The sequence below is a fragment of the Electrophorus electricus genome, chromosome 22 (assembly GCF_041902795.1).
Source record: "Electrophorus electricus isolate QZ-2024a chromosome 22, ASM4190279v1, whole genome shotgun sequence".
Taxonomy (NCBI): Eukaryota; Metazoa; Chordata; class Actinopteri; order Gymnotiformes; family Gymnotidae; genus Electrophorus; species Electrophorus electricus.
The window spans coordinates 17,576,697-17,599,091 of NC_137518.1; the positions used below are offsets into that span (position 1 = coordinate 17,576,697).

Here is a 22,395-nt window from a genome sequence, read left to right on the forward strand (position 1 = left end):
CGTGCATACCGGGATGTTTCCGAGTGATACCCATGGAAAGCTGTTATAGGAAAATAAAAGAATCCAGTGTGAATTAAAATTGTTTGATGAGGCACGCACGCATCGTGTTCGGGTTTTACTAAGGAGGCACAGAAGGTAGGACTGCAGAGCGGTACGACCGCGAGGCTAAAATAAACGTCGTGTTGGATATTACTAGGTTATTGCTGTCATCTTTAAAATGGCTAGCATAGAAGCTAGCTCTGTCAACTCTCTGTGGACAATAGAGCTTAGCATGTGTGCTAGCAGGTTAGCCGGAGCTTGTTTTTAGGCCAGTGCCGCGGGTTTGACTGTCGTGTAATGAGCTACCCGATGCCGAGAAGTGAAAATATGACGCGCAAAATGTGAACACTGTGATTTTGTTTGTGAGAGTTGCGCTTTGCGTTTTCAGAAGAGATGTTTGTCAACGCTGCTAGCGAGAATGCTAACGAGCCTGCAGAGTTATGTAAAGGCTCGCTTCCCTCCAGTCCGGATGTACGTTAGAACATCTCCCGTATAAACTGGGATTTTCTAGGCTGATGAGCATACTAGCTAACACAGCTGTCTCTCCCCAAATGTAAAAACGTGTTTTGATTTGATTTATCTCGTGATTTACAGTGGGGATTCACAACGTGTTTTATTGTTAATCTTGATCCGACCTGCGCTTTCGCACGTTGAGTGTTCGGCGTATTACAGCGGTGATTGGGGCTGGTGACTGAAGTGAGACATGGTGACATGTCAGATGTTCTCTCGAAGTGCGGTGGGTGGTATTGCTGTACTGTATCATGTGGAGACAGTCATGTATGTTTTATGACGAGTTGTTCAGGATGCAACAAATAATTAATTGGTGGACATACATTTATAATGGTGCCTTGCTCATGCACAGGTCTTTGGTGGGTGCTTGTTTGTTTGCTTGCTGAAGCAGTCACAAAACAGAATATTTCCTGCTGATTTTCTGTGCTCTCAGATTGTAGTGAATGCCATTCCCTGGATGTCTCACCTTGTATAGACAGTGAACATATCAGCAATGGTGGAAATTGACTGAATAAATGAGGAGTTGCATAATAATACCAACCTGAGCCTTGGGATCAGTCTGTCTGTGAGATTTAGTACAGCTTTTTGCGACCAAACTTCACACACCTGGTTATACGGATACCTTCCAGGATCTTTAAGATCTGTGTCAGGCATCTTTGCTTTCTGAGATCATTCTTTTTCTCTTTCTCTTTCCTAACCAAATCCTGGGTCATCAGTGGTCCATAGCTGTTTGGGACTCCTGGCTGCAGGGTGAGGAAGGTTTGGGAGGTGTGTTTACCGAGTGGTCAGTGTGTAGAGGTTGACTGTAGCTCTTCTGGCTGGGGGTTGTGTGTTCCCTGTGTGATGTAGAGGATGATTGTAGCTCTTCTGGCTGGGGGTTGTGTGTTCCCTGTGTGATGTAGAGGATGATTGTAGCTCTTCTGGCTGGGGGTTGTGTGTTCCCTGTGTGATGTAGAGGATGATTGTAGCTCTTCTGGCTGGGGGCTGTGTAGCAAACTGTTGATGAATTGTTTGTGTCCAGCAGTTATGTATCTGGAATTGGGCATTCCTGGAAACAAGTCAGTGGAAAATACTCTATTATTACAAATTTAGCTTCTTTCTTTGAAGGCATATCAAATTGTCCAGAATCAACTTTTCAGCTTTCAGGGCCACTGGTGATTTCATCACTGCATTTTTCATTTTTTTGCTGCTGTTCTCATGTTTTTAGTTCTAAACAAGAGAAAAGCAGATAAACGCCTTTACATAGCACTGGAAGGGTCCTGTCGTTGTCCACTTGTATCAACGGTTCATTAGTTCCAGTCCAGCAAGATTATATGGCCAGAATGGAACCAATATTTTCCGGCCAATCATTTTTTAATGATTATTATTATTACGCTTGAGAGAATGTTTTGGTGCCATTGGAAAAAATGCTAATAGAATACTGGGAGATGGGAAGGTTCTGGAGAATGGGAACCTGTTTCCATAGGCCTGCTTAAACAACGGACAACACGGCAGGAAGTGGTTGAAGCTAGAAATCAGGATACAGTGAGCTGAGGAGTGTGAGGGCCACAATGACTGAACATCAACGCAGAAGACCCGTGTCTGTCTGAGGGCGAGAGCGCATGTGTAAAGTGGGTAGGAAGACGTGTCGGCATGGTGGATTCAGTGCCCTTACTGTGTGACTGCAGTGGAACAGCATGTGTGATGTGTATGATTTAAGCCGTTTGTATTTATTTATTTATTTATTTTATTTTATTTTTTTTGCTTAAGGTGGTCTGTGTAAGAACGCGAGAGAGAGAACAAATATGCCTTGCTATGTGTGTGTCGTGTTCAGCCTATAGGCCTATATTTTCTCAGCAGCATGACGCCAAAGAGTAGAAGTGCTAAATACCTGTCTTACACAGCTCAGACCTTTATGTAAGTCTCTCTCTCGCTCTCGTTTCTTTTACCTTTTCCTTCTTTTTTCATTCTCTCTCACCCTCTCTGCATTCTTTCCTGTCACAGTCCATTTCCTCCTTTTAAATTAAAATTTTTTTTTTCCAGGATGGAGTGTTTCTCTCTCGCGTGCGCTTTCTCTCTCTCTCTCTCTCTCTCTCTCTCTCTCTCTCTCTCTCTCTCTCTCCTACCTCCCTTTAATCACTTGTATGGGCAAACTGGAAGCTAAGCCCCTTTTCACTTCACCAATGATCAGAACATTCTTTGCTGGCAAAGCACTCTCCATTCTGGAGAATGATTCATTTGATTTTAAAAATGTTTTAAATAAAAAAAAATTAAGAAGTAAAAAAAATCAGTGTTTGTTTAGAGACATGTATGTATATAATGCTGGGTGTAAGTATTTAAGGTTTACCTGAGAATAGATGATTAATATTGAATGTACTTATGGCTGGTGTGAGGATATCCTGATGTTTGTATTTAAGGTGGTCTGTGCATGAATGTGATGGTTATTTTGAATGTTTCTATTTAAGGAGGCCCAGATAAAGATGTGGAGATAATATTAAAGCTGTTTTCTGTTTTAAGGCGGTCAGTGTGAGGATGTGTAGGTAGTGCTCTTGAAGACCCAGGGGACGCCATGTCAGACGAGGCGATCTCAGAGAGCGACCTGGAGCCTAGCCTCAACAGTGAAGAGGAGGAGGAGAAGGGAGAGGAAGACAAAAGGGAGAACGACGCTGATGATGATGATGATGACGACGACGACGACGATGCTGATGACGACGATGATGATGATGATGATGATGATGATGACAACAACGACAAGAATGGCAATGATGATGCCTCTGCAGGTGAGCACTCTGAAACACCTGTTGCCGATCCTGCAATCCTGAAACATTTAGTGTCACTGTTGTCATGCTTTCACACCGTTGCTGTAGTACTGTAATCAGGGTTGGACTGAAATACATTATAGAATTTTCTTCTTTTCATTTTCCATTGACAAACACGCATGGATAGTAGACACAGCAGCATAAAGAGATCTGTTTGTTCGTATGTAGGAATCATTTGTTGTTGTTGTAGCCAAGTGGCACACTAGTTGAACACACATAGCCTGAAGCCCTGGTTTCTAAATGCACTGATAGCAACACGTAGCAGGTCTCCAAACGGAGCCCTGCTTCTCTCACTCTCCCTCTCTCCCTCTCACACACACGCACGCGCACACACACACACACACACACACACACACACACGTGTAGTACGGTAAATATATCTCAAGGTGTATAAATGTTTTTTGCTATAGTATCAAATTGCTATTAGCATACATCACCACACGCCATAGTTCTATATTTTGACCATAGTTCTTTATGTTGACTAAAATGCACTTTCCTAATAATGTTGGATGAAATATCAAATAAGGTGTTATATAAACAGACAGCTGGCTGTGTGGGTGGGTGATGAATTCTGCTAACACTGCTGCACCATTGCACAGACCGGTCAGAAGGGTTGGAGGTGGAGTATCGTTCCAGTGACTCTGCCCCTGCCACGCCCCAAGAGACCTGCTCCAGGCCTCCCTCGCAGCCGCACTCCCAGGCCTCGTCGAAGTCCACCTCACGAACTTCGACCCCTCATGAGTCTCGGGGACCTTCAGTGACAGGGTCTAGCCCTGAGTGCGGCTCCCTCAAGAGGAAGTCCAAGAAGAAGAAAAGTTTAAAACCTTCCAAACCTGCTCACCTGAGGAGGAATATCAGGTGGCGTATCTGCTAACGTAGCTGACAATTTAGTTGTCAGCTTTAATGAGGTGTGTGTGTGTGTGTGTGAAGATCTTGGCCTCAGTGTTTGGTATGCCTGAGCTTTTGTCCTGTTCTACTTTCTTTAGGAAGCTGCTAAAAGAGCACCAGCTGGAGGCAGGAACTAAAGCAGCCCAGCAGGAGGAGCTGGAGAGGAGAAAGCGCCTAGAGCAGCAAAGGAAAGACCACCCTTTACCCATAGGTACTCACACACGTGCACACGCACGCACAGAAAAGACTATCCCTTACCTACAGGTACACACACACACACACACACACACACACACACACACACACACACACACACACAGAGAGCAAAGACAACCCCTGCCCCATGTCAGTCAGAGGTGGATGGGTTCCCCCTTTGAGTCCTGGTTCCTCTCAAAATTTCTTCCTTGCGTTCTTGGGGAGTTTTCCCTTGTCATTGATACCTTGGTGAAGTTTGGATCCGGGCATCCGTAAAGTTGCTATATCATTAAGTTTGACTTCACCCCTTGCCCACAGATACACCCAAACACACTCAGGCACACATGCAGCCTTGCTCACAGGTGTACACACGTACACACTCATACACCCAAGATAGAGCATTGCCTGCAGGTATTGTGTTTGTCTTCCTGTTTCAGTGGATATGCCCCCTTTGGCAAGCATTGTTAAGGGTGAAGTAATCTGTCTGGACAGCAGTGGAGACGAAGGAGAATCCATAGCAACTGCACACCCTCCAAAACCAGCACCCAGAGATGGTAAAAAAAACCACACACACACAACCCATTCCATTCAGGGTCACACACATGGACCTTCTGTCTGGTCCTGTAGTGTTAACCTTAACATGTGGTCTTCCTCAGTAGATGTGATTGAACTGAGCTCTGGGGATGAAGACACACTGAACATCAGCAGTGCGGATGATGATGATGAGGAGCGCTCAGGCACCCCTGGCACGGAGGAAAGTAGTGGCTCACATGTAAACGACGCCCTGAACCAGCGTGACACCCAGGGCAGAGTGCTTGTGAACATCAACCATCCGGCCGAGGAGGAGGATCTGTTCCTCGCACCCCAGCTCGCCCGGGCTGTCAAACCACACCAGGTACGCCCCACACACTTGTAGAACCTGCACCGGGTAGACCCCACAGCTGCTACACCCCAGTTAAAGCCTCAAGCCACAAGAAGACCCGACACACAGTGTCACAGAGAAAGCAGCATTTATTACAAACTTCTTGGATGAAAGTATTCGACCTGAACAACGCACTGCATTTCTCACTGTCTTTGTGCCAGATTGGTGGGATCCGCTTCCTGTACGATAACCTGGTGGAGTCTCTGGAGCGCTATAAGAGCAGCAGTGGGTTTGGCTGCATTCTGGCCCACAGCATGGGCCTGGGGAAGACCCTGCAGGTCATCTCCTTCATAGACATCCTGTTGCGCTACACAGGAGCCACAACCGTCCTCGCCATTGTGCCTGTAAGTCACACTCCCTCTGTCGTTTGTAGCGTCGCCAGGCAGAACAAAGGGCACAGTGGAATTTTGGTGCCTGAAGTGGCTGAAACCTTGGTTGCTTCGGTTGCTAATTATAGCAGTCAAACTTGCGTGTATAGTGACTAACCCCAACCCTGAATCTATCCTGTTCTCCAGGTGAATACTCTGCAGAACTGGTTAGCGGAGTTTAACCTGTGGTTGCCTTCGTCTGAGTCCCTTCCACCCGACACCGATCCAGCCCATATTTCCCCACGAGCCTTCAAAGTGCACATCCTCAACGATGAACACAAGTGCGTCTCACTTCTGTGAAGTGACTGGGCCCAGTCCCTTAATACAGATAACACTTAGCATAGGCCTCATTGTTTAAATAAAGATCACAGTAGTCTTAAAGATTTGGGGAGTCTAAATATTTGTATTTTATCTTTCTTATTACATTAGTCTTGCATTAATCTTAGAATTAATCATAGGATGTACACATACAAAGTGTGTATGAATATGATTCCAAAGTTCAAAGTTCAACTGAGTTCTCTCTTTCTGATGCGAAATATTGGTCCTCAATTTTTACTCAGCACTCAGAAGACTGATGCCCCTCCCACACTCTGCATGTTTGCTTTCTCTACATCTTTGAGTCTGAACATTGTAGCTATCTAGAGAATGAAATCTGTAACCAAATGTACAGTACAAGTGTCTGTGTGTAATCACAGTTGTGCTGTCAAGCTTAAAACCAATTGTAATCTTTTACACACATGGATCAATACAGAGCAGTGACTGTGTTTTTATTGTTTTTGGAGTGTTTTACTGTTTGGAGATTCTACCCAGACCTAAATAGCTCTCACTCAAATCAGTGCATCAGGTGACCACCAGAATTGCACCTTGTAGAATGAGTAGTTAATTCAAACCATATTAAAATAGATGTTCAGCCAGGCCACCCTCACTTAACTGTATAAACTCAAAAGGATCTATAGATGCTATTTTGCAGTGCAGGTTTTCACTATTTATAGAGCTAGCCATCATTTTAAAGTTTTTCATTCTGATAGACGTAAAACCCTCCATTCTTGACTGGTTGATTTGTTGTGTATAGCTGCAGTCTTGAATGGCTTTAATTGATGGTATAGCTGCAGTGCCTGGTCTGTGAGGTTTATTGTTACCATCCACAACCCTCCTCCCACCCCATCCCACAGGACCACCCCAGCACGAGCGAAAGTGGTGGGCGAGTGGTCGCGTGACGGCGGAGTCCTGCTGATGGGCTACGAGATGTACCGCCTGCTCTCGCTCAAGAAGAGCTTCGTGACGGGCCGCAAGAGGAAGTCGAAGAAGCCCTCGGGCCCGGTCATCATCGACCTGGACGAGGAGGACAGGCAGCAGGAGCTCATGAAAGGTTCGACATTACAGAGGTCACATGACACACCACAATCTCGTAAGATGCAGCCTGCTAAAGAAGCAGAGTTATTGGCTATTGATTAGTAGCTCTTAATCACAGATATGGCAGCTTTCTCTGCTTTCTGTGCCAGTTGGCTTGGTGAATGGACTTAGTAAGCAGCAGGTGAAACAGAAACATACCTTGGAATGAGAACCACTGGCTTAATTCTACTACTCTAAGTGCTTGTTTATAGCAGGAGTGTTAAAATCCAATCCCCTCATGAGACTCTTCTGCCCTTGGACACTGCAGAATAATCACCCCCCCGGAATGAACTCTTAATGTAAAAACAGTTTTAAATGTTTGAATGTTGTACATGCCCCAATTCCCCCTTGGGATCTCCTGCATGTACTTGTAGGACATTAGCATTGGCACGAACGAATGAAGGCACTAACACAAACACTCGCACCGTAAGGTTCCACCTCAGATATTGAGCCAGCTCCCTTGTGCAATACTTTGGCAGGCATCGAGAAGGCCCTTTCACGTCCGGGCCCAGACGTAGTGATCTGCGACGAGGGCCACCGCATCAAAAACTGTCATGCGAGCACGTCACAGGCGCTGAAGAACATCCGTTCCCGCCGGCGCGTGGTGCTGACAGGCTACCCGCTGCAGAACAACCTGCTGGAGTACTGGTGCATGGTGGACTTCGTGCGGCCCGACTTCCTGGGCACACGCCAGGAGTTCAGCAACATGTTCGAGAGGCCCATCCTGAACGGGCAGTGCGTTGATAGCACCCCACAGGACATGCGCCTCATGCGCTACCGCAGCCACGTCCTACACAGCCTGCTCGAGGGCTTTGTCCAGAGGTGAGCGGGACAGGAGCAGGTATCCAGTGCTCCTAATGCACTGCTTCAGATGTACTGGAATATGTGATGGAGCAAAAATGTGGACTCTGTGGTGTGTGTTGATGAACACTCTTATAAGCTTTATGCATTATAATTTGTTTATTCTCTCCATGTATTGGTGATGTCCGTTTATCTAACTCTCTGTCTAAGCATTCATTTAAGCTATTTTTTTTGCTTGTCTTTGCATTAACTTGACACGTAAATGTTGAGCCTATCAATTTTTTAAAAATGTTTTGTAAGATGTATGCATTTTCCTCAATCAATTGACTTCCAAAATGAACATGTCTACGTTTCCTCTTTCAGGCGAGGTCATGACGTACTGCGGACCCAGCTTCCCACCAAGGAGGAGCATGTGATCCTGGTGTGTCTGTCTCCCCTGCAGAAGGCACTCTACAAGGAGTTCATGAACCGCTTCCGCGAAGCGGGGAACAGCGGCTGGCTGGGGCTCAACCCCCTCAAAGCCTTCTGCGTCTGTTGCAAGGTACGAAACAGCTGGAATATAGTTGTATTGTCCCCTTCCATCTTTTACTTGATGCCAATTCTGACCACAGAGCTTTTGCGGCCCGTGCTGGTGAATCCCTTAAACATCAGTCAAAAGGTTGTTCTGATACAACCTTGATGCATCTAATTATTGCAGCTAATTAGCAAGTCCTTTATGATCGGCCAGTTGTGTTAGTCCAGGGAACCCTCTAAAATGTAGAGAATATGTGGATATCCAGGACCAGGATGGCGAGTTCTCTCATACCATTAGTCTGATCATATTGCTTGATGTACAAAAGACTAAAAGTGACCTGCAATTAGTATTTAGGTATTCAGTATGTTGACTTATCAGGATGGCACTTATCACAACCCAGCTGTGTTCCTATGGTTTCATCAGATCTGGAACCATCCAGATGTTCTCTACGAAGCCTTACAGAAGGAGAACCTAACCAACGAGCAGGACCTCGACCTGGATGACCTGAACTCTGGCACAGCGACCCGATGTCCTGCCCCTGGCCTAAAGAACAAGACCTCTGACCCTGCCAACAGTAAGGCAGGTCCTCCTGCATTGGCACTCCCCCCACTGCAGGAACGGGCCAATCAAGTCATCACATACGAATGGGTACGACTGTGCTACTGCTTGCTCCCAGTCACATCAGTATAGTTTTTTTTATAGTCTATAGTTACTTAGGGATTTATTTAAAGAATGATTGATTATAAAATGTATGTTTTTAGTCTCAATTGCAACATAAAGTCCTCACAATGTTTGGCAATATTCTTAATGTTCATTTTCACATACATATTACTATGGTTTCATGGAGTAGTTACCTACTTTTTCAGGCTAAGGACATAATGAGTAGCTACAAGACAGGTGTTCTGGAGAACTCTCCTAAGATGCTTCTGCTTTTCCACCTGATTGACGAGAGCGTCCAGAGAGGGGACAAAATCCTCGTCTTCAGGTAGAACTTTCTGACATAAAATGCCATCTGCTGGGAGCGAGCAGGCAAATCACAGGGTCCTGCTGGCGGCCCAAATCCTCTTCCAGAGTAGCTGTCAGAGTAATTACCATATCAATTACCGTACCAACTTTCTAATCCTCATTTTCTTTTTGTTCTACACAAGTTTTATATTACAGTTGTCATCTTTGTGTAAATCTGACAGGGCATGTATACATTCTATTAGAAAGTAATAATGTTATTTTGAGCCAAACATTAAATTACTTGTTATCATCGATTTTGGTGCGTGCGCGCGTGTGCGTGCGTGTGTGAGACAGAGAAGGAAAGGTAGACCTGAAAGTGGGATGGTTAAGCAGCTTCCCAACCCCCTGGGCTCTGACTGATATTAAACTATACACTGCTTAGCTGCAGATTCTGCTGTCTGCTTAGCCAGTGCTAAGGAGCAAACTGTCTGGCGCTTTCATTTTAAGCTTGGTAAAAGAGGGATTGTGCTATTGCCTGCAGCCAGAGCCTGTCCACCCTCACGGTCATCGAGGACTTCCTGTGTCTGAGAGCCATGCCCATCAAGTTAGGGGAGCAGACCCAGAACTGGGTCCGCAGTATCAACTACTACAGTGAGTTCTCTGTGTCTGTGTGCAGTGCCAAATATTCGGGTTTTGTGCACGTATGTTAATGCGTGTAGTATGTTATAGGCTTATGTAGTGTCACGTGTGGGTTTATTTAAGATGACTTTTGTCATTTGTTTTTTGTTTTGTAGGGCTAGATGGGAGTACCTCTGCCTCAGAGAGAGAGAGACTCATCAACCAGTTCAACGACCCTGCGAACACCATGGCCTGGGTGTTCCTGCTGTCCACCAGGTAACATGCATCTCGCCCACGTACAGCACGTAGGACACGCCTTCACACTCGCAGTTCCCACTGAAACCAGACACTTTACTACACTTTTCAGAGTAGTGAAGAAAGTATGCTTTAAGGCAAGTCAGCACCAATGAGGTTTGATTGGGTTAATCAAACAAACAGAAAGCCTTCAGTACTTTACTACTAGAAAAAGTCAAAGCAGAAAAGCACCAAAAAATTCAAACTAAGAAGTGGGTTATGGGCAGAGCATGATGTGTGTGTGTGTGTGTGTGTGTGTGTGTGTGTGTGTGTGTGTGTGTGTATGCTTTATGGATGGAGAATTATGAAGGACAAGTTCAGTCTTGGCAGAAAAGCAGACTTCCTTAGGCAGACAACAGATAGGCAACAGATGTTTAGCCCAGTATTTGTCTGTTATGTGTATTCTGTAGTAAGATTAAAGCCTCTAAAATGTTTTAAAGTGAATTAAACAGCACAGAATATAATTGGAATAGAACTGAACAGAACAAAATTTAATTGGATTTAATTAAACTGACTGGAACTGAATTAAATGCAATGGAGCAGCAGTAATTTGGACAGATGCACCTGTGCACTCAGCAGGTCGGGGCATGTCTTTCAGGGCAGGGTGTTTAGGGGTCAATCTTATCGGGGCGAACCGGGTCGTCGTGTTCGACGCTTCATGGAACCCATGTCACGACGCACAGGCGGTATGTCGGGTATATCGCTACGGCCAGCACAAACCCTGCTACATCTACCGGCTGGTGTGTGACTTCACGCTCGAGAAGAAGATCTATGATCGGCAGGTCTCCAAGCAGGGAATGTCTGGTAAGTGCGTGTGTGTAGGTGCATGTGTGTGATGATATGAAGGAAGACAGATGTGCCTGCATGTGTGCACTTTTATGTATTTGTGATTATGGGTGGGCACACGTATGTGTCTTGTCTGTGTGCGCACGTGTGTGGGTATGGACGTCTACGAGGCAGTGTGGGTGAACATGCTGGTTGGGTATGAATGGAGGAGTGTGTGTATGTGTAGGTTTGGAGGGGGGTGGGTATTTGTGATGGTTTGTGTGTGACAGAGTATTTCTGTCCTCTTGTTTCTCTCCAGACCGTGTGGTGGATGACTTGAACCCCGTTCTCACCTTCACCCGCAAGGAGGTGGAGTCTCTGCTTCACTTTGTGGAGGAGGACTCTGACCAGAGCCAGCTGGACGTGAAGCCCAGCGAAGACATGGAGGCAGTCATCAGACGTGCCTGTCTGCTGTATCCTCACCTCATCACCAAGGTAAGGCACATGTGAACACGCATACAAACCCTCAAGCTTTCCAGCTGCAAGATCAGAAAGATAACACACACTCGTACTCATATGCAACAAAATCTGTTGCAGTCTCAGCTTAAATCTATAACACGTGAACACAACCAAAATACTGGTCATCAAATTCTTATTTTCTTTCCTCCAGCAACCTTTCCACCATGAGACTCTGCTAACGGATCGCAAGGACCTGAAACTGACCAAGGCAGAGAAGAAAGCTGCCAAGAAGAGCTACGAGGATGAGAAGCGTGCATCCGTGCCCTACCAGCGCCCATCTTACGCCCACTACTACCCGGCCAGCGACCAGAGCCTGTCCAACATACCCGCTTTCAACCAGAGGAACTGGTCAGTGCTTGGGTGCTCACCCACTTATAGTTGACTAGATTATTACTTTACTAACTGAGTCATAACTGGGTCACTGAGCTGGAAGTTCATCTGTATAACAATATGTCCTTCTACCTGAGGAACTGGTTCAGGGACATTCACCTTTTGTTCTGTGTATACAGTACAGATCATGTGGTGGTGGTGATTAGGATCTTGCCAGTAGTGGCATTAACAGACTGAAGGAAAAAAAACATGTACGAGCAAAAGGAGAATTTGTTTAGTTTTACTACTTTTATCCTGTTTTTATATTAAATATTTACATCTAACTTACTAGGCGGCCAGTGCAACGGCTAGATGAGAAGCCAATCGCCAGTGTGCGGCCGGTACAGTCTACTCCCATTCCCATGATGCCCCGCCAGGCTAGCATGGGCGGCCACGCTTCCAGTTCCACCTTTCCTGTCAACTACCTGCAGAAGGCTGGGGTTTATGTACAGCGCATCATCACTACCACTGGTATACACACAAACATATACACACTAACATTTAACATTAACATTTATAGCATTTAGCTGGCGCTTTTATCCAAAGCGACTTTCAATTATGACTCAGTACAACTTTAGGAATTGAGGGTTATTGGTCCTGTTAAAATTCAGCTTTCTACTGGGTTTGTGTATCTTAAAGGAACAGACCCAAATTCTTACATGATGATGATGTAGTTGTTGTAGTTGTAGTGGTAATATACCTTATTTGTAAAACACATTTTAAACAAGGTTACCTTCCTCTTGAATGCGCTCACATCAAGGGCTCTCATGTCACTAGGCAGGGAATTCACCGCTTGGGGCCATAGTAAGAAAAGGCTGCTTCACCTCTCTTTTATTTGGGTAGTAGATAAGACTGGCATGTTACTGTCTGTAGATCCGAGAGCTCTTGTGGTAGCATACTTAATAATCAGTTCACCAAAGTACAGTGTGTCAAGACCATGGAGGCATTTGAATGTGTTTAAGTGCATCTTAAAATCAATTCTGAAAATACAGGTAGTCATTGCAGCTGTCTGAGAATAGGTGAAATATGCTCCCTCATTCTTGTATGTCAGTTTTTATTGCAGTATTTTACACTCTGTGCCAGCTAGAGATGGAGTTTTCCTTCCCCCTGGGCAACACTGGAGAACTCTGGAATAATAATAATAATAATAATAATTATTATTATTATTATTATTATTATTATTATTATTAACTAAACTTCATTATTAATGTCATCACGACAGCTCACTTTAGGACCCAGCCATTAGAATCGTATCCTAAACTATTTCCAACAAAGTCACTAGCAAATATAGGTGAAAATTATTCTGGGATGTAATCCACCCGTATAACTAGCTACTTAGCTAGCTACCTAATTATGTGATTATTGTGAAAACAAAAAAATATTACTGACAGGTAACAGTGTGTTTTATTGTTGCCTTGTAACACTTTGTGTGTATAGACTACACATTTTAAAATAAACCCCAGCATGTTTGTCTAGAAACGCATTACATGCAGGCATATAACCATCTAATCTCCCTGGTATTGCATCCTACTAGCTGTCTTGTTGGCTAGAATTAAATGACTAGAGCCAGGTAAGTGAAGAACATGCATTTTCTCACATACAGTAACGTTGGCTAGCTAAATAAATATGATAATAATCGGCATAAATAGATTGGTATGCAGCTACAAATACATCCACTCACCAATTGCTTCATATAACTTAGCTAGCTGGAGTATTGGATACAATTCTTCAAACAAAGCCCATCAAACTAGCGAAATGACGTGAACCTCCCTCTCGCCTCTTTAGTTATCGGTAAATTCTTGCTTCCTAATGTTAGTTATATTGAAATATGATTACTGCTACACGTATACAGAGAAGGGTATTAACAGCATTCTGGTCCGCCTCCAAATGGGCACACATTTGCGTCAGAGTTCGATTACAGTGTTTATACTGTTTTCAGTTCCAACCCCACTCCCTGGCGCCAAGCCCATAGCTGTCAGTGTGTCCACTCGGGACATGTTTCAGTTCAGTTACAAACTGAACCTGTTTTTATGAAGCTGGGCTATAAAGACAAGGGAATATCTTGTTTTAACGTCGTCTATCTGTACTGTGTCTTTAAAGAATATATTACACTAACTGGAATTGGATACAGTTTGTTGCGCTAAGCTAAAATGAAACATCTTATTGATGAAATTGTCTAGTTATGTGCATACAGTTCTAGCTGCATAATAAAGTTGAATATTAAATCGGCATCGTCACTTTGAATGCGTCAGCACTGTTATTTCAGCAACAGTGCATAGTTTTTATGACCAAACCTAAAAATACAATCTATGACCTACAGCGATAAACGCAGGTTCGTTCATTTTCACATATCTAATATGAAATACAATCAGATACTTGGCTTATAGAACCGCAGGGTCTGAGTTCCATGACTACGACACCAATATTTGCTTCTAATTTAATGTATTTCTCAAACACACAGCTGTTATTTAATTAGGCCCATTGTTTGTTTTGTTGATATTATTTAGTAGGCCTACAGCCTTAGTTAACCAATATGTTCTCCATATTTGGATAACCTTTTGTATGATTACCAACTTTTGGCTTCTCAGAGGTTAATGTAGCAATTTTGTTTTCTATCCTGCCACATCTTTTGAAATGTGCAGAATGGCAGGGAAGTTGTCCCACGCATGGAGTTGCCATCATTGGTTGCAAGGTCATGTTAAAGGAAAAACTTGTTTCTGTTTGTTTTACATTAAAAATGCATTTTATATTTAATGTTGAATGTAATAAATAGTTCTATATACATTTCACTGCACTGAGATTATAGGTAAATTGCATAGTTTAGTGTTTGCATACATTTGCAGGAATGAAAAAAATAAATTAAATAAATAAATTTTATATATATATATATATATATATATATAAAATGTATATGCTACAAAAGCATTCACACCCCTTCATTTAACTTAGTACCATGATATTTTAAGGAATGACGCACTCACATGGAATGACAACTAGCTAACCCACCTCTTGTCTCTGCAAGGTGGGTTAGCAGATACCAGATATCCCTGGCATCACTAAATATTTTCTAGCTAATGTTATCAAAGTGGAAGGTTGCCAGCTAGACTGAAGTGCATGCACATTTCATCAGTGGGACTTGGTCAGTAACCGAAAATGCCTTTTCTAGTCAAAAAAGGACAGACACATTCATGTCACAGTACATGTTCGCACCAGTTCCTGCACTCAGTCAGTAAGCCAGTCCAGTGAGCAAAAATGCCTCTTTTAGCACTCTGGCAAAAAAAAGAGAATAGGCTTTTACAAACATATGGTTCTTAAGGATGCATTTTAAAAGTAACGGTTACTGGTTATTGACAGTTTTTAGACTTCATGAATGCACTAGTACATTTCTCAGTTCGGCAATTACATTAACAAGGAAATCTGTGGTCTGAAAAAAAAAAAAACCTGATTCATCCAGAATTTGATGCCCTTTAGTCAGTCATACAAGGAGCTGATCAACCTTCAAGGTTTAGTACCAGCAGCTCATTATCTGCATACTGATTGAAGGCCTTGCCTAGAAATTGAGTACATCTAGCAGGTGGTTAAAGTCTTCCTACAGTATTTCTGACTGTTTGGGAATGTCAATCGAACCAACACGCACAATAATACTATCCACAGTAGGATCATCTTGTAAACTAAAAGAGGAATTTTATGCATAATGTCATAGATAGTGGTTCAAGAAAACCTGAAGCTTTTGAGGAAATTGCTCCTTATATTTCTAATGATTTAAGTTGCCACTAAGTAACATTTTGGGCTTATGTACATCAGCCTGATGAACTGTCTGCTGTCGAGGTCAGGCTCTGTTATCAGGGACTACAGCATAGCAATGTGTGCTTGGAGGTTTGGTGTGTTACTCTGCAGTTAGCTCAGCAGTGTCTGCTGCCTTTGAGTGAGGCAGGCCAAATGTTGATGCACAGTGTCTGAGGAGGCTGTTTAACTCTATTTCCTGATGAGGTAGGGTCATGACCACAGAGTCCTAAGATAAAGCAGTGAGTGAAAGCACCTGAAATCAGTTCTCGAGCTTGACATCTTGTTGCAGCTTGTTGTAGTGGGAATGTGGTGGGGGTGTTATGTTGTATCAGAGGTGTGTAAGACTACTTCTTTCAATTAATGGTCCCCAACCATTTTCTATATGGACTACAGATATCGTTATACCAGGCACTAACAGCTCCACAGATGTGCAGGCACGGATCAGTGCTGGGGAGAGCATCCACGTCATCAAAGGATCCAAAGGTACCCGTTTGCATGCAGTGCACTGGGACTGCATGGTGCCTAGGCCTGGTAGCTAACCTTCTCCAGGAGAGCTATACTATTATAATCTACACTGCCTGGCCAAAAAAGGTCACACACACACTAATATTGCATTGGACCACCTTTTAGCTTTAATTACGGCACGCATTCGCTGTGGCATCATTTCCACAAGCTTCTGCAATGTCACATTTATTTCTGTCCAGAGTTGCATTAATTTTTCCCCAAGATCTTATATTGATGATGCGAGATTTGGACCACTGCGCAAAGTCTTCTCCAGTACATCCCAAAGATTCTAAATGGGGTTCAGGTCTGGACTCTGTGGTGGCCAATCCATGTATGAAAATGATGTCTCATGCTCCCTGAACCACTCTTTCACAATTTGAGCGCGATGAATCCTGGCATTGTCATCTTGGAATATGCCCATGCCATCAGGGAAGAAAAATTCCATTGATGGAATAACCTGGTCATTCAGTATATTCAGGTAGTCAGCTGATTCTTTGGGTACATAACATTCCTGTAGCAACCCCAGATCATAGCACTGCCCCCACAGGCTTGTACTGTAGGCACTAGGCATGATGGGTGCATCATTTCAGCCGCCTCTCTTCTTACCCTGATGTGCCCATCACTCTGGAACAGGGTTAATCTGGACTCATCAGACCACATGACCTTCTTCCATTGCTGCAGATTCCAATCTTTATGCTCCCTAGGAAATTGAAGCCATTTTTGCGGGTTAGCTTCACTGACAAGTGGTTTTCTTAAGGCTACACAGCTGTTTAGTCCCAATCCCTTGAGTTGCCTTTGCATTTTTGCATGTGGAAATGCTTACTTTCACTATTAAACATATCCCTGAGTTCTACTGTTGTTTTTCTACAATTTGATTTCACCACACGTTTAAGTGATCGCCCATCATGATCATTCAACATTTTTTCCGACCACATTCCTTCCTGGAAGATGATGTTTCCCCTCTGTCCTTCCACTTTTTAATAATGCATTGGACAGTTCTTAACCCGATTTTAGTAGTTTCAGCAATCTCCTTAGATGTTTTCTCTGCTTGATGCATGCCAATAATTTGACCCTTCTGAAACAGATTAACATCTTTTCCACGACATGGTTGTTTAACAAATGAGAAGCTACTCACTGCATCAGTTCGGGTTAAATAACCAGCTGAAACATAATCACCCATGCAGTAATTATCCAATGGGAGGCTCTTACCTATTTGCTTAGTGAAATCCAGGTGGTGACCTTTTTTTTTTGGCCAGGCAGTGTATTATGATTTGAATGCACTTTAAGATGTTTATCTCCAAGCCAAACCTCTGATAACGCAGAGCTGCATGCTCAGGGGCTCAGAGTGCACATGTGTTGTCAGGTACGTACATCAGGACTAGTGATGGAAGGATCTTTGCCATCCGTTCAGGAAAGACGAGAGCTGGTGAGGGAGGAGGCCATGTGCCTAGAGGTATGACATCATCAGGATGCTTACCTTCACGGCCACACCACAGATACACGGACACACAAACCCATGAAACAATTACAGACCTTCTAACACATTTCATAACCCCTCTCTGTCTCTCGCTCTGTCATTCTCTCTCAGACGTGGCAGGCTCTGTCCTGCGTTCAGTCAGTAATGGTAGAACATCTCCTCCAGATATGAAGCGCTTGACTCCAGACAGTGTACGCCACACTTCACCCTCCAACAGCCCAGATGTTCTGCGAGAGCTGGGTCGCTACACTGCTGAGACCAACCCTGTTACCACAGGTGATGACCTGCTTCCCTCAGATACAGGGAAACCGACAGGGCACGAACAACGCCCCCAGCCGAGTCACGCCCCTGAAGCTCACAGCAGGCAGCTCAGCGATGAGGTCAGTGGGTCTGCTTCTACCCTGGATGTTCAGAGTTTGAAAAGGAAACTTATGACAGACAGTAGGGGCTCCAAACGGATCTCAGCACCACCTGGAACGCCTGGTAGTTACCCAGGATTCTCTCTGAGCGGAGGATATGGAATGCCATCCATAGGCCTGCACCAGGCTCTGCTCGGAGCTCTGGGTCACATGACCCCTCCCATGCTGAGCGGGTCCAACAGACCTCATTTCCTGCCACAGGCAGGGCAAACACTGGCAGACCTGCACACCATGTTTCCCACTGACACTTTAGGCTCCTCCCATTCCTCCACCTGCTCTACGACCACAACCTCTGGGACCTCATCATCTTCTGCACCTTCATCGTCGTCATCCTCCTCCTCAATGCCACCCTTCCTGTTTAATCCCAGCATGGCAAATATGCTCTCTGGGTTTCCTATGCCCTATGGTCAATCTCTTATGCCAGACACTTCTAGAATGTTTCCCAACACCTCCCTGCACCAAGGGGGAGCTCTGTCTTCTGCCCCAACCAGCTCTGCTGCTACGTCCAGCTTCCTTTCCACTTCCAGCCTGCTGGGGGCAGCATTGAGTCGGCCAGACTTGCAGCCCACTCTTGCGGAGAATGGGGGAAGCAGTTCAGATGACGACGTCATAGAGGTGATTGGGCAGTGAGTGAGTGAGTGAGTGAGTCTGGCACACCTAGTGTGCTGCAGTTGGCTGCCCCATAATTCCATTGTAGTGAATGGAGGAGTCATATTGGTCTACAGTAAAGGTATGTAGATGTTAATGCTGAAAATGCATGAAGAGAGGTGGCGAGAGGCTACCACAGACACAGTGGGCTATTTTGTGTCAAAGGGACCGTAACACTGAGCTTCCACAACAGCCCTTGATTAGCTGTATCTCCAAAACAGTTTGAGATATTGACCCAGCCCACATGCCATCGTAATGAACAGAACTCAATGTGATGGTCTATATGGGCAGACTGCATCCGTAAAAGGTAACTTTTAGAGATATTTAGCTGTTTGATAGAAATTGTAGCATTACCTGAACTGAGGGAGAAAAAAACACAAATAACGTGACCCATTTTACTTTTTTTTATTTATGATCTTGTATGTACTATACTTTTTGTAACAGGTAGACCTCCTGCATATACTCTTAGTAATTTTGCCCATTTGAAACAACCACCACAATGGTGGTGGTGGGGGGGGGGGGGTCTACCATAAACAATAAAGCCATTTTTGTGTTTTCTTTAGTTTAGCCTTTTAATAGAAAATGGGGTGGGGGGAATAAACTGAAAGAATGTAATTTCTTGTTAGCCTTCAAAGCCTTGTGGTAAGGGAGAGTAGATGAGCTGTAGATTCTGTTGTAAGCCTTATTTTAAAAATGAGTTGTACATTGCTCCTGTAGCATCTCCTCCCCCTTAATTACCATAAAGCAGAAGATTGTGTAGACTGTTACCTCCCTGACACCCCATCCCAGATGTTTGTTTATTGATATATTTGGGCTTGAAAATACTTGGATCATGTACGATGTGTGCATAGTTCATAGGCTGTGTCATCTGTGTTTGGACTACAAATATGACCAAAGTGTGACTTCAATTGATGTGGAATGTTCCAAGTAATTGATGTGTTCATGTTAACCCTTCTGTCTGTGCTGGTTGACTGACAAGTTCTTCAACCAATCACTGTTCTTGGTGCCTATTGGAGCACTTTCCTCAGACCCCTCCTACCACTGCTGTCTTATTGGAAGATGCCCAAGGAAATCTTATTTGTTGGGCTATATCTGTAAACAATGTTCTTTAATATAGCATTTTTGTATCATTTTTTTGGTAACATCTATGGAAGCATAACTGTCCTTTTTTTTTTTTGATGTATGATTTTGGCAGAATTATTTATTTATAATTGTCAATTAATTTGGATAGGTGTTTTTGTACCTTTTTGTCTGTTTTTAAGAAGCAGTAGTCCCTCTTCATTTCCACCATGTTGAGTTTGCTCACAATTTTTTAACGTGTTTGTCTGGTGAGTTCAAGACCAGTATCTGTGACAGATCCAGAGTGGGGGATACACGCTCACAGAGACGCTGTACAGGTAGAGATCAAGACTCATTAGCTCTTGTACTTAGCACACAGAGGAGATTAAAATGACATTGTATTTATTTAATGTTGTTTTAACAGAAAATAAATTCAAACTTTCTTGCTGTATTTATAATGTCTTTACATTTAAGTCACACTACATGTAAGGGGGGGGGGGGGGATATGAATTGTATGATTCTACAGCGAGAACAGGGTTACTGTTGTACAAAACAGAACCCTTAGGAAATGCTGCCAGTTTTGACTGCTGCATCAACAGAAACTATTAATTAAATATGCAATGCACCCAAGGAAGTGCAATAAATACATTTAGAAAACACTTGCCAAATAAACAACCATTGACAGTCTTGTATATTAGAAAAGATGCATTAAATCTTTTTTTTGCACAAGAGCAAGACATCCAACGGGAGCATTAATTCTGCCAAGTTACATTATACAGTAAGTGTACTTGGCTACCATGAATATTACTGCAATTATTAGCAAACATATCAAGCGCTGATATGTTTACACTAGCTTTTGTTCAAGTTGCACTTGGACTTCATGCCTCTTTTTATTTTAACTCATTTTAAACTACCAAAGGGTTCTAAAGGAAATAATACATTGTTATTAAATGTTCCCAGTTAACCTTAAGTATTAAGATTGCAATCGTTTCTTTGCCATGTAGGCGTTAGTAACTTGGCTCATGACCACAAGGGCGCCGAGCGCTGGGCAAAAAGCCATCATGTACCAGGCGTATCCAGTCACCCTGCCGGTGAACCACGCGGAACTGGTGCCCAGCACGACGCTGGCGCTGCCCAGCAGATACGCGACCAGTCCGAATGCGGCATGGGACCGTTTCAGCTTTGCTAGGGACCACCCTTTAGCAAGTTTGGGGTACAAAATCGCCAGCCCTCCCACCGACTGAAGCACCGCGACACACACCGTTATCACACCGATCAGTCCATGCCAAGAGGTGAAGTGCGGTTTGCCGTGGACGTGTTTGTTGTAAACGATAGCCCCAAAGCCGAAGACAGCGCAAGAGGCAGAGAGCGACTGCAGGATCCAGTGAAGACGTGCTTTCGTCTGGTGCTTCGCCTTTCTGAAGAGTGACGAGTGTGTAGAGAAGAGCAGAATCGCCTCGGTCATAATAAAAGAGAACTAGGAGAGAAAGAAACGGGCTACAGAAAGCATGAATAAAATTAAATCTGAGCATATTTTTTGCAAATTTAGTGACCCTGTTTCACACTTACCGCGAGGGTCATGAGGAACGGGTGCCAGGAAAACAAACCTGCAGACAAAACAAGCGCGTCTTAGCCATCATCACCATCATCTTCATCTCAGTCATGCCAGGGCCTGCCATGTTAACTACGGGCTCGTCTGCGCCCCTACTCACTGGAGCCAGGCTTCGACAGGACCGCCACCGTCGCCGTGAACACCGCACATAGTACGTGCGCGGAAACGCCACCCGAGACCCTGCCGCACGTGTAGAGTTTGGGCTCCGTTTCAGCCTGCAACATCGCGCCTTGGTCACCTCGTAATTCCAAACTGTTCATTCAAGATTTCCGGTAAAACAACTTTCTGCCAAAGTAAAAGTCCAACGTTTAAAACCCTATAGATTAATTCGCATAATGCGCTATGCAGTTCGTTCATTTTATTTATTAAAGTGAATTTAATTTGTATTATTTAGGATAATTACAAGCAGAATTATTGATCACCAAACTGAACTTTTTTTAAAGTTACTATTTTAGGTTCTATATATGAACTTTTATTTTGATCATGTCTGTCAAATTTTCTAGTGCTGACGTGGTTGGTGGTAACCCTGCCAGCCAATGGATTTATTAAAAGTGAACACTCCGTTCAGTCCTATTTATTGATGTGATCCATCTGTATATTGTTAATGGAAGAATCTGCGACTTTTAGAGCATAGATTATGACCTATTTCACTGGCATGCTCCAATTATAAAGTAACATATGCTTTATATAACGAGAAAGAAATGTTAGTTTTCCAGAGTCACAGATACACACTGAATGGCGGCTTTATTAGAGAGACCCATCTAGTAGCACCCATCTAGACCTCCTTTGGCTTTCAGAACCACAGCAATTTAGCGTGCCATAGATTCCTTTACTAGTTGTCCCATGCAGACTGAATGTTTTCTTGCAGTTCCTGCAAATTAGATGGAGGTACTGAGGTATTGACATGCTCTGAACAACCTGTTCTACCGCATCCTAGAGATTCTTTATATAAA

The 22,395-nt window shown here is 43.9% G+C and overlaps 3 protein-coding genes across 13 annotated transcripts in view; 2 read left to right on the forward strand and 1 right to left on the reverse strand.

Annotated features, from left to right (window-relative positions):
• Positions 1-20,281, forward strand: rad54l2 (RAD54 like 2). Of its 9 annotated transcripts, none has more exons than XM_081705095.1 (23): positions 8-135; positions 2,363-2,445; positions 3,046-3,308; positions 3,947-4,205; positions 4,334-4,446; positions 4,868-4,984; positions 5,087-5,325; positions 5,514-5,696; positions 5,868-6,001; positions 6,893-7,089; positions 7,592-7,934; positions 8,277-8,454; positions 8,851-9,075; positions 9,294-9,412; positions 9,914-10,023; positions 10,167-10,266; positions 10,883-11,088; positions 11,369-11,544; positions 11,720-11,916; positions 12,230-12,408; positions 16,117-16,206; positions 17,591-17,680; positions 17,816-20,281. In XM_081705095.1, exons 3-23 carry the CDS (start codon positions 3,098-3,100, stop codon positions 18,751-18,753), a joined length of 4,404 nt encoding a protein of 1,467 aa, XP_081561221.1. In that variant the 5' UTR covers positions 8-135; positions 2,363-2,445; positions 3,046-3,097; the 3' UTR covers positions 18,754-20,281. The 9 variants fall into 9 exon arrangements, with proteins under 9 accessions (XP_026876180.2, XP_081561221.1, XP_081561219.1 ...); XM_081705096.1 differs by having other exon boundaries at positions 11-135; positions 2,389-2,445; XM_027020379.3 differs by lacking the exon at positions 2,363-2,445 and having other exon boundaries at positions 1-135.
• cyb561d2 (cytochrome b561 family, member D2) lies at positions 20,216-21,708 on the reverse strand. Of its 2 annotated transcripts, none has more exons than XM_027020370.3 (3): positions 21,543-21,708; positions 21,400-21,437; positions 20,216-21,307 (listed from the first exon to the last, which is right to left on the reverse strand). In XM_027020370.3, the coding sequence occupies exons 1-3, from the start codon at positions 21,700-21,702 to the stop codon at positions 20,804-20,806; spliced, it is 702 nt and encodes a 233-aa protein (XP_026876171.2). In that variant the 5' UTR covers positions 21,703-21,708; the 3' UTR covers positions 20,216-20,803. The 2 variants fall into 2 exon arrangements, with proteins under 2 accessions (XP_026876171.2, XP_081561230.1); XM_081705104.1 differs by having other exon boundaries at positions 20,216-21,327.
• Positions 21,598-22,395, forward strand: part of rassf1 (Ras association domain family member 1) — a 13,827-nt gene continuing 13,029 nt past the window's right edge. For both annotated transcript variants that reach the window (XM_081705100.1, XM_035520494.2), the window contains exon 1: positions 21,598-21,714. The gene's annotated coding sequence lies outside the window, so the exon portion shown is untranslated. The remainder of the gene's footprint in view (positions 21,715-22,395) is intronic.

Excerpts from the sequence above, each read along its gene's own strand:
- rad54l2 (XM_027020379.3), top strand. The coding sequence starts at position 3,098 with ATGTCAGACGAGGCGATCTCAGAGAGCGACCTGGAGCCTAGCCTCAAC. Across the intron at positions 4,447-4,867 it reads AGACCACCCTTTACCCATAG|TGGATATGCCCCCTTTGGCA; the intron begins GTACTCACACAC and ends TTCCTGTTTCAG. Across the intron at positions 9,413-9,913 it reads GACAAAATCCTCGTCTTCAG|CCAGAGCCTGTCCACCCTCA; the intron begins GTAGAACTTTCT and ends TATTGCCTGCAG.
- cyb561d2 (XM_027020370.3), bottom strand. The coding sequence starts at position 21,702 with ATGAACAGTTTGGAATTACGAGGTGACCAAGGCGCGATGTTGCAGGCT. Across the intron at positions 21,438-21,542 it reads CCTGTCGAAGCCTGGCTCCA|GTTTGTTTTCCTGGCACCCG; the intron begins GTGAGTAGGGGC and ends TTTTGTCTGCAG. Across the intron at positions 21,308-21,399 it reads CGTTCCTCATGACCCTCGCG|TTCTCTTTTATTATGACCGA; the intron begins GTAAGTGTGAAA and ends TTTCTCTCCTAG.